Genomic DNA, 12175 nt, shown 5'->3' on the forward strand with positions numbered 1-12175 from the left:
TAATAATCTTTTGCTGTAAAAGTTAAAATATAACCTTTTCAATAAAACTCTGACCAATTTAACAATTTTATGAAATACAAACGTCATGAAATTGGAACATGCTTGTTTTTTAACAATCAACTTTCTAATACAAACACACATTTTACAATTTCATTAAGTATACAATAACTTGATAATAAGCTTTAAAAAAGGGCTGAAATGGACGGAACTATATGATGTATTTTATTTAAAGACGCAGGGTAGCATAATAATAGAAATATATCGATTGTTTTCTTATATTTTAAAGTATACATTAACGTGTTGTTTTCAAGTTTTTGACATCACTGGGTCGATATCTCTGCTGGTGGACTATCAGTCCCCGAGGGTATCATCAGCTCAGTAGTCAGCGCTTCGGTACTGACATGATTTAACAAACTTTACTAAAATTGTCTGTTAATAAATTTTGAAATTATTATAAAAACTAAGGTTTCAACTCCCTCAGGCAAAGTTGGCTTTAGATGATTTTGGCTATTTATTTTAGGTATTTTTTTACATATAGCTCTTTTACGATTTTCGGTACTTATCTATCTTGGGATTTCAAATGTTTGGCTATGTGCGTTACTGATGAAGGTAAATCCAGAAAAGCGCTTCGGACGCAAGAAATTATTTAGCATGTTGTTTTCAATTTTTTAAATATATTCCACAAAGTTTTATTGAAGGTATTAATGCTGCATTATCATTTCTGAAGTGGATGATCGGCAAGGAATTTGATATAAAGATTGTAGATGGTGAAGAAAATTCAATATTGATGTCTATCTTAAGAGGCAGCTATACAAAGAAGAATGAAATAAATGAACAGGCTGCCGAACTTGTAATTTTGTTCGCTCAGAATAATGTCCAGGGTGTAAAAAATAAGTTTGGGAACTCTCCTTTGCATATAGCAGCTAAAGCAGGATATGCTAGAATGGTAGATGCACTTATACAACACGATGTTGATGTTTGCGTCCGAAATAATAGAGGCTTCACTCCTCTTCATGAATGTTTACTAAGCTCTGAAGGTAAGAATAATTCATCAAAAGAATATCTCAGGGTTTCACAAAATACGAAAGGTTAAGCAGCTCCTTCTCCACAGGGGCACACATCTTCTTAATGTCATATAACTATATAATAATGAATATAGTCTACATGTGTATATAGTCATAAAAGAAGAAAAGATGATGTTGTAACTTAATCTATACAGGTAAAACTTAAAATTTGGAACGAAAATAAGAAATTTTCCACTTAAACAGCATGTTATATTTCTTTACCAACCAATCCCCCTGGCAGCTTTGTAAAAATCGGGACTTTTCAGGGTTTTGGTACAAGTATGTCCTGTTCTGTGTCCATTTTCACTTATACTAATTATCCGCAACATTAATATGTTAATGAAGTATGTGTACGTTTCTAATATGAATCAAATATTTTGAGGTTTTAAGAAATATTTCTTACCAAGTACATATGCATATTATGTTTCATTAAACATAAGCATCACATTTTGGATAAGATACAGATAGGTGGTATGATTACAAATAACACTATACACCAGCGATGAGTGTGTTGATTTCAGGAAATCTATCGTAGAAATAATGAATTTTCAGAGATCCTTGAAAATGTTTATGAAGGTCTCCTTCTTCCTCTACACATCTTTGTGAACCCTGACACAGACAATAACTTTGCGTCTAGTACTATTTTCGTTAAAGTTTGCTTAAAGTGTTAAATACATGTGTTTCATAGAGTATGATACGTAAACTGACATACAATGCCATTGTACAAGCAACGCATATAATACTGAATTTTCAATGATATTTTTAACCCATTTGTGCTTTCTTTTAATGTAATCATCATATGAATAAATCACGTAAAAGGCATATATATATATATATTCATAACTTCAAACAGTATGTATTCATTATATATCATATTGTGCCACTTATAAGATAAAGACTTTTTCATTTTACCTAACTTGTTAATGTAAATACCGTTTATTCTTTTTGCTTATTATTTAACATGTTTCGTATGATCTTGCCAATTTCTTGGTAGCTGTTTTTTTTTCTGTAGTGGGTAACAATATATATAAGAAAATATTTACTTCATCAAAATAGAAAATGATGCCAAAATCCTACTTCAGGTAACCAAAACAAACCATTATTTTACCGTTGCTAAGCACTATTGTGGTTGATAATTTGTTTATTAGCATGATATACAATTGTACCTCATATGGCAGAAATTGCAAAATGTTAACCGTTCCTAGGCAATACTTCTGTTGCAAGGTAGTTGATTAGCATTTATTAAGCTGAAATTGAAGTGACTATTCATTTACAACTATATTATTTTGAATGAAGCTAATTTGTAATAAGAAAACAATGTATAAGTGATAATTTTGCTATTAAAAAAAACCATTGCTAGGCAACCGTCCTTTCATCGGAACACAGAAAAATCATGGTTTTGTATAGTTTCTATAAAAAGGCTACCAATGGTCTATGCATAAATTTATTCGGGAAGGGGCCAAAAAACACCCCTTATCCTACCTTGTTATTTAAATATGAAAGTTTGCTTGTAATATTAAATACTTCAAGATGGATTTTGATGACGGCAATTACTTCTTGTTAAGTTTGTTAAGTTTTTATGAAACAAAGTTGGACTTATTCTGTCAATTTCTTTAAAGGAATACTTGTATGAAGATTGAATAATAAGAATGATTACTGTATAAACATTCATTTTCGTGGGGTTAAAATTTCGTGGTTTTGTATACAAAAGTAAGTTCGTGGGGATTAATTTTCGTGGTTTTTAAGTTTAGAAAAAAATTATACAAATGTCACTTTATAATTGACAATACTCAATAAAACTGATGTGAACTTTTGCCGTTGGGAAAAATCAATATTTGCATTTCATAGTAACAGTGAGCACTAATCAAGTGTTGTAACCTGCACACGCTAATTGGCTGTTACACACCTTTGATGTTTTATCCAAGGACAATGATTGTGTAATAAATGTATTACAACTTGAGGGCATTACAGACGCATTAGACTGTTAAATGACATTGATTGACAGTTCTTGGTGATTATTAATTACTGTACAAACAAAGGATTAGGATTATCATCTGACTTAAAGAAAACCTTTGAATATCGATGTCTAACCAATTAACCTATTTATTTCATTGTCTGCATTTATGTTCATCAATTATATAATGTCAATAAGATTTAGTCAGATCATAAAATAATGTAAATCTACAGTTAAATTTTCGTTGGGGTTTTAATTTTGTGGATAATTCTTATCCACGAAATAAACGAATTTAAATCCCCCACGAAAATTTGTGCTTTTACAGTATTATTCTATAGCACAAGAAAAGGGAATGTATTATATGATCAATAACATCTTTTTTGATAAATATCCAAACTGGATTACGCTAGAGTAGGAAGAGTTACATTTATTCTGAAGCTTGTTTGTGAATGATTGCTGAAAAAAAAATATATTCAGAAAGAGTTCTATGGTGAATAGTATAATATTGCTCCCGAGGTTTTGAGTGTGTAGTTTCAAGAACGTTAAAAGTTAAAGGTTCATATGACTGATAAATATCAGACAGAAATACCGACCTTGTTTTCTTGTACAGCTTTTTGTAAGATCCAGGCAGGGGGTGATTCATGTATGTCTCAGAACTGCTTTATTCTTTTATATAATAGTTAGCTAAGATTGAAATAAAGTTTGCAAGCTTTTTTTTTAAATTTTGTTGAACGGTTGCTATGGAAACATGCAGCAATTTTTTTTGATGAATTTATGATGAAATCAGGCAGGAAAATTGGAAAATGTCTACTTTTTGGTTGCAGCAATTTCATGATAATGACAATTTCAAGAAAAAAAATAATTTCAACATATATTTAGGCATTATTTGAAGTTTATATTTTGATGTTGAGGTTGTGAATTTTTTTTGGGATATTAGGCTAAAATGGTATTTAAAAAGGTGAAAAAATCTGTATTTTTACATTTTCTGAAAATAGCTTAAAAATCATACTTTAATTCAAGAAAAATTGACATTGAGCAGACAAGTTCATTATAAACTATGATTGCATCTGAAAGTTCATACATTGAATTATTAAAAACAGGAAAAAAACATCTGGGTTTTTTTGAAATTTTTTTTTACCATGGCAACAAAAATTGGTAAAATTCATAAAAATGACAAAACACAATACTTGTTTATTATCAAAATTTTTGCTATTTTTTTTATGTTAATGTAATTTAACAGACAATAAAACGTATGATTTGTTTGAAAATGATAAAAAATATATAAGCTTTAATTTAAGTGGCTGAAAGACCATAGCAACCCGAAAAAAAGCCCTAGCAACCGGTCTGAAATTGCTGAATTAATTCAGAATCAGCATCAAATACATGGTTTTCTAGGTATTGGATACATACAAATAATGGAGTTTGAATAATATACTCAACAGTTAGATAGTTAATTTACACTTGATCTGCTTTTGGATACCATTGGAACAAAAAAGTTCAGATTTTTTTATATAAACCATTATGTACCTTATAATATCTGTTGTGCAGCCCTGTAAATGGACTTCTTACAACCATAATCAACAAAAATCATATTTCTCTATATTTACATCTCATATCTCTTGATTTCATGAAAGGTCATTTGTTTATTGTAATAATTAAGTATGGCATAGAAATTTTAGATGGAGAGACAGAGTTAATAATGTAGGACTGCTGAATTTGGTGCATGGTTTTCTCAAAAATTTGTATTCCTGGATTTTTCTCAATATCACAAAATTCAAATTTTATTTTGGTCTAGAATCGGAAAAGTAAACGGTGCGTCTAAACACTGCTAAGGACTCCTTAGTGCACTAAAGACCTATACAATGCCACTAAGGACTAGAAGGAGTGCTGTTATATATATTATTTTTACATATTATGGTAGAGATAGATATTTAATGCAAAAAATTCAAATTTTATAGAAAAATAATCATAAATAAATAATATATTCAACATTATTTAAACGGTTCATTCCTCCTATTCCCACTTTTTTATAAATCTGGAAAGAAAAGTTAAAATTTCATGTGGGAATAGGAAGAAAACTTATGAAAACAAAGGATTATACTTAATCAACTTTTGATTTTGTGTTTTTAATTCAAATAAAAATGAAAGAAATGGAATACAATTGAGAATGGAAATTCTGAATAAGTAAAAGAGACAAAAACGTGACCATATAGCATAAAGCAATCGAAATAAAGATTTAAGAAATGTAGCAAATTATTTAATATTTCTTTTATAACACAAATTCAAAAGTAAAGTCACGCAAGTATTATAATATGAAACACACAATACAAGTAAACAACACTAAAGTAAATCATACATTGTAGCACACACATCAGAAATCCACCGTATATTAGCATATTCAAGTTTATTAATCTATTCAACGTGAATAAGGTGGGTGGCTGCATCGCCAAACTGTACTGTTGTTACTTCTTGGTGGGGCATTAATGCTGCATAGTGAATCATGGTTGAGGCCTAGATTCCTCATGTTTCAGTAGTTTTATTTGTTTAAAATGTTTGGTCACGGGTGCTGGAATGTTTCGTCGACTTGCTTTGCCATCCCTTTAGATGATGTGTAGTCTCAGTCCCAGTATTGTGTAATGATCTTATCAGTATTTTGTTTCATAGTCAGTAAAGAGCATGCAGTCTAATTAGTTGTGTAATTTTTTTATTTGTTGTTTTGGCTTTAAATTAGCTTTCAGTAACTGCAAGTACTCTAATATATGTTCTTAGTGTCTTTTTGTGTTGGTATGTACAAGTAGCCGGCCATTTCAACTTTGTGTTTATGTTTTACAGGGAGGATTGGAATCCCTTTTACATGTTTCACCTTGTCACATTCTGTATGTGTGTGCATTTCCCAAGTCAGGAGCCTGTAATACAGTGGTTGTCATTTGTTGTTGTGTTACATAAAAAAAATATATTTGTGAAATTGAATTTTTTTGTTCATTTGTGATTTCGGGGCCCTTTGTAGCTGACTATGCAGTATGGGATTTGCTTATTGTTGAAGGTGGTACAGTGACATATAGCAGTATGGAACCTAAATTCCCGTTCCTTGTGCTTTTCTCCATATACTTTGTGTGTACTGGAAACAACAGTGGTTTGTGTTGATAAATTATTATATGCTGCATTTCTAATTTTAGATTAACAAATTCAATGGTTTTTAAATCATATATTACGTATACCTCAGTCTTGCTGACTTATTCTTTATTTTAAGGTACGCTTCAAAGAAAAAAATCAAAGAGCTGAATAGCTCTGAGGGGAAAGACGGCCCTTGTTTCTATTTCATTTTTTTTTTTTTGGAGAGAGGGGTGTGTGGTATCGTTTGATAGTTTTCATATAAAAAATGAAAAAAAGAACAGCTAGAAACATGTAGAAAGGTTGACAGTGAATATTGAAATCAATTTTTGTTTAATGTAATTTCGTTTCTTTATAACTTTTAGGATTCAATTTAGACCAATGGAAGAGATCTGCATCTTCTGAATCCAAACATTCAATTAAAGTTGATAGTTAATTATCTAAAATTCAACTAGTTGAATTTGGTCATTTAACAACAACTACAATATTTTTTGAAATCTTAATAGTGTACGACTGAACTGCAGGCTAGGGCCATTTTCCATTTTTTGTGACAGTACTCTTGAGATTTTTATTTTATTTCTTAAGAAAGTTAGGACTGAAAAATCTATTCAGATTTAAATTTCCAGTGATAAAGTTCCCAGTTGAAACGCTCATCACACGGGAACAGGTACTAATAAAAAAAACTATGATTAATGTAAACTGTGTGAAGCTTGTTTCCAAATACTACATTTTAAAATATTTGTAAAATGGAAGACTATATATAGCTACTTATCGTATACTAAATGTTACATTTTAAGTGTTTACATGTATTTGAGTGGACAATTACTCATAAATTGAGGTGATCCTGATTTGGAGGAAGATTCTCAAAAAAAAGTTTTGCAGAAAAAAATGAAAAAAATCGTGTCTCTCCCCAATCTCATGTAGCCCTCGGACTTTGTTTACTTTGAAAGTTAATGACCTACAAATTAAAGTATTGCATATTGATGTTTGAATTATCTACAGCAAACATAATTATGTTTAAATTAAACAAATACGATTTTTTAATTAGTGCACAATTTTTGAGAATGTCTCATGTCTGAGACATGTGACAGAGTTGTCAAGTCACAACTGGAGATTTAGAAATTTTCAGCTGGAGTTTGTGCCTCATAACTAGAGATTTTTTATCAACATTTTTATTGACGTACGCAATGGTTTTTTGGTGTTTAAACTGCATATTTTCCTTTTTTGTTAATGATTCTATAACTCCATAGCCATTTTTACTTGATAGAAATAGAAGATAAGGGTTTTTTAAATATTTATTTATTATATATAAAGTTCAAGATAGAGTGATTAGCCATTATATATAGTTGGTAAAAAGTATCTCTGCTTAAGCTACATTGTCAATTTTGGTACCACTAACTGAACAGTGGTGTTGACTTGATAGAGTTGTGAGCTTTCTGGTGGGTTTGCTGTATCCATATGTTTGGTCAAGTCATTATGGTCACCATAGTCAGCTTTGCAACAAGTGTAGTAGGCATACATAACATATTTGAGATCATTAAGACATTTGTCTTGAGGTTAAGTAATATAACTGTTCAATGTTTTTAACAGTACACAAAAAAGTCGTTGATACAACTTTAATTAATCCATTGTCAGTATTTCACTTTTAATCATCCAGACATGTGTCCTAAACTTGCTAGTTGATCACCTGGTTATTGCCAATACTCTTTTATTGCTGTTTATACAGTCTAATCCTTAACACCTTCATAGATAACTCGAGGCTATGTACCTTTTGACATCAAAACAGTTAAAGGAAACTTCTGTTTTTCTCGGACTTTTCCAATATGAATTTTGAGTTTCTCGGACTTTTTCCCTAGCTGTCAGTATCAATTTTGTAAACAAAAATTTCTACTGAAGATTTTTCGAGGTTGACATTCTCAAAAAGTGGAAGATTTCAAATTTTAACGGGAGGGACGGAAGAGGGTCTTAAAAGCGGGAGATTTTGACTCCCGCCGGAAGAATCACATGTAATCATTCAATGATTTAAATAACCAGTGAAGGATATCCCTGCTTCAACGTAGTGTGGCATTCCAACAATGACGTCACTATAAAATATAATGTAGGTTGGATATATTTAGAATATCTCGTCATACTGATTTTTCCGGATTGTAAAAGAAACGTAAATAGTGTAAAGGAGAGCTCAAGATATGATAATTTCAAGGGAAACAGAAGGGAAATGTGTAAAAAAGTGTTTACAGTCAATCTATTCATTTGTGTCTCCCCTTCTCATCAATCTCAGTAAGATTTGTTGAGGGGTTTTCCACACTATAAAAACAAAATGAATGATGTGAGGGAATGTCACTCTGATCAACCCCATTGGGGATTGACGGATTGAAGCCGTCTTCCCCAAAAACAGTTTGCAAATAAACAGTGTATCAATTTTTTTATTAAAGTAATATACTTCAACAGCAATGGCGGATCCAGACATTTTAAAAAGCTGGAGGGGGGTTCCCAACCCAGAGTAAAAGTGGGGGGGGGGGGGGTTTCCAACTAAATGCTCCCATTCAAATGCATAGATCGTCAAAGAAAAAGGGGGTTTCCCACCCCCGGACTCCCCCCTTTTTCCCCTGGATCCGCCACTGAACAGTGTATCAACTATATTTTCTTTTAAAAAATAAAGGTAAATCTTAGGTGAATTTTTAATTAACCTTGAATGTTATAAAACCAGTTTATAATTAATCAAACCATCTATTGAAGGAATAGTGATTTTTAAAAGTGTGAATAGGAGGAATACACCATTTAGACACGTGCCCTTTTTTCTTTGATATGCCGAAAAAAAAATCAATGAACCGATTGACACGTGCCAAATAACATAACAACAGTTACTGATTAAACAATCATGATCTTTTTTATTTTAAGTAAATTTTTTTCAACTAGTTTGATATCTGTTTACAAAGCCTTCATATGATACTATGTGGTATGTTGAAGGCCGTAGGGTGACTTATGGTTATTTATTTCTGTTTCAATTCGTTTCTTGTGAAGATTTGTCTCATATCATAAGTTTCACCCATGTCCGTCAGTACTTTAGTCGTCACGAAGTTGGTTTCCATTATCAAATTTTAGTTTGCCTCAACCAAATGTTATGAAACATATACATAATGCTTATTACCACAAAACAGAGATCAATTTCAATTTAGTTGGCGTCACTTAAACTGTTCCCGAATAATGCCCGTTTTGCGTTACTTTTCTTTGTTTGATATTTTAGTACTTTAGTCGTCACGAAGTTGATCTCCATTTTCTAATTTTAGTTTGCCTCAACCAAATGTTATGAAACATATACACAATGCTTATTACCACAAAACAGAGATCAAGTTTGAATTTAGTTGGCGTCACTTTAACTGTTCCCGAGTTATGCCCATTTTGCGTTACTTTTCTTTGTTTGATACTTTAGTACTTTAGTCGTCATGAAGTTGGTTTCCATTTTCTAATTTTAGTTTGCCTAAACCAAAAGTTATGAAACATATACACAATGCTTATTATCACAAAACAGAGATCAAGTTTGAATTTAGTTGGCGACACTTTAACTGTTACCGAGTTGTGCACGTTTTGCCTTACTTTTCTTTGTTTGATACTTTGAAAATTGTTAAAACCGAGAACCAGATCAGTTTCATAGGCGGATCCTGGGGTACAGCCCCCCCCCCTTTTTCGTGGAAAAAAATGGTTGATTATATAGGGAATCACTGAAGTGTGACTGGAGCGCCCCCCAACTCCCCCCCCCTTTTTTACACAAAGTTCTGGATCTGCCACTGAGTTGAAAACTGTATAGTTTACCTTAAATGACCTGGTTAAGTGAAAAAATATCTAAAAGTGACCATTTGATATTTAAGGAAAACCTTTCTGAAGCCTTTTTTTTCTGTCATACATACCATATAATATTTTTTCGATTTTCATGTATTTATTTGTTTATCATTTCTGTTAAAATAAAAAAAAAGATGTGGTATAATTGCCAAATTGAAACAATTCTTCACAAGATACCAAAATGACACAGAAATTAACAACTATAGGTTATCATACGGCCTTCAACATTGGGCAAAGCCCATGCCGAATAGTCAGCTATGAAAGGTCCCGAAATGACAGTGCAAATCAATTCAAACAAGAAAACCTATCTATTTACAAAAAGTGAACGAAAAACAAATATGTAACACATAAACAGACGACAACCACTGAATTACAGGCTCCTGACTTGGGACAGGCACATACATAGAGAATGTGGCGGGGTTAAATATGTTAGCAGGATCCCAACTATATATAAATTGATCCTCAAGAAAATCTTTATATAGATAAAATAGTAATGATTAAGAATTTGACATATTGTGTAGACACCTATAACTACTGGTAGTGTTGAAATCTTTATGTTGCCTGCTAAATGTCATTAGTTGGGTTTTTTCGTTTGATTACTGTGCTATTGACGTACAACCACATCTCCTACAGTTTTAGTTCCATTTTGGTGTACTTTCAAAAAGGTGTATGCAAAATCATAACTAAATATAGATGTATTGCTTTTCTTCCCCTAGGTAAAAAATATGCTTAGAGAAAGATGAATCAATGAGAAATGTACCTCAATTTAGAAGGTTATATAAACTGAAAAAAAAAGTTTCACTTTCCAATCTTAAACTCTCCCCATTTTTTTCCATTTTTCGTTCAATAAATTGTTTATATTTATTGACGGGAGTTCACTTTTAATTTGTATACGTTTTAGGTCACGGATAAATGTGATTTTAATCATAAAAAGGGGGAATATTCCAGTTTTCAGACAATGCTTTGAGCAGTTATGAAACTTTGGTGACGCCAGGTTTATATCTATTAACATAACTTCCCATTAGTTTTTCATGAATTTGTGATATGACATTGAGAAGTTATTAAACTTTTATTATTCTTTGAAAAAGCGACGGGCGTAACATGCGCTCATGGCGCAGCTGTTTATCTTTATTTTATGGAATTACACCCCTTTCAAAGTCTAGGATCAGTTAAGAGTACATTTGAACTTTGCAGTATATCTGAGGTAGTTAATGCACACCTTAGCTGTGAAAGATCTATGAAAGATTCAAACAAAAACTACCCAACCTCCACTCCTCCTCCAAAATGCAACAGTGTATATATTTAAATTTGTTAAGTCTTTTCAATGAGCAAAGACAGTCATGACAGTACTGAGAGTGAAACAAAGCAAAGCATGCAGTTATATTCCCATTAGAAAAATGAACATTATAAACATAATTATATGTATTTTTTTAAATAAACTATATTATCGCTATTTTATGCATTTTTTCTTTGATCTTTTTTTGTGATAATTTTCATATCATGCTTCTCGCTTGAGATGGAAAAATTATCGCTAGAAACTAAGGAGGCCACGCACGTGGCGTTGCTAACGAAATTGACATGAAATTGACAACGTCGTCATAGGTAAAATAGCGATAAACAGATTATCATTGGTCATCTCAACTCGATTGCTTTTCTCACTTTCGCTGTCCCAGCTCAAGCGAGATAATCAATCTCGTTGAGATGATCAACGATAATCTATAATTATATATCATTTGATTGACTGTTATGGGTGATATTTGTCACCATGGCAACTGTTGTAATAATACTTAACGATTGCAGTTTAGAGCTTATATATGCTTCAATGCATGTCTTTTCATAAAGGTTTGGAAACAATTGAGAACATTGAATTCCCCATACCGCAGAATTCAATAAATAATAACTCTGTTTCCAAGGGGAAAATACGTTAACATGGTGATAAAATTCAAGAGAGCCCCACGCAATGTTTTATTTATTTTGGTCAGGTAGTATTCAAACTTTGTTACTACAATGCTAACTATGATTTACATATTTTCAATTTTCGGAAAAACACACGAGAAAATTTGATAATTTCACAATACTTCATGATTTTCGAAAAAAATGAATGTTTTTTAGTATTTTTTAACAAAGAATCTAAAAGTCGGGGTTAAACTGCAATACTAACTAAGCTCTGCAGCTAAAACCAAGTTATATCGATGTTATACATGTATAT

At 31.5% G+C, this 12175-nt stretch overlaps 1 protein-coding gene across 1 annotated transcript in view; it reads left to right on the plus strand.

Annotated features, from left to right (window-relative positions):
• The window catches only part of LOC143082407 (uncharacterized), a 69970-nt gene that overhangs the window by 43342 nt on the left and 14453 nt on the right, over nt 1-12175 (plus strand). Inside the window, exon 14 of the mRNA XM_076258058.1 lies at nt 699-1037. Within this exon, the coding sequence (XP_076114173.1) occupies nt 699-1037 (339 nt within the window). The remainder of the gene's footprint in view (nt 1-698; nt 1038-12175) is intronic.

The sequence above is a fragment of the Mytilus galloprovincialis genome, chromosome 7, assembly GCF_965363235.1.
Source record: "Mytilus galloprovincialis chromosome 7, xbMytGall1.hap1.1, whole genome shotgun sequence".
Taxonomy (NCBI): domain Eukaryota; kingdom Metazoa; phylum Mollusca; class Bivalvia; order Mytilida; family Mytilidae; genus Mytilus; species Mytilus galloprovincialis.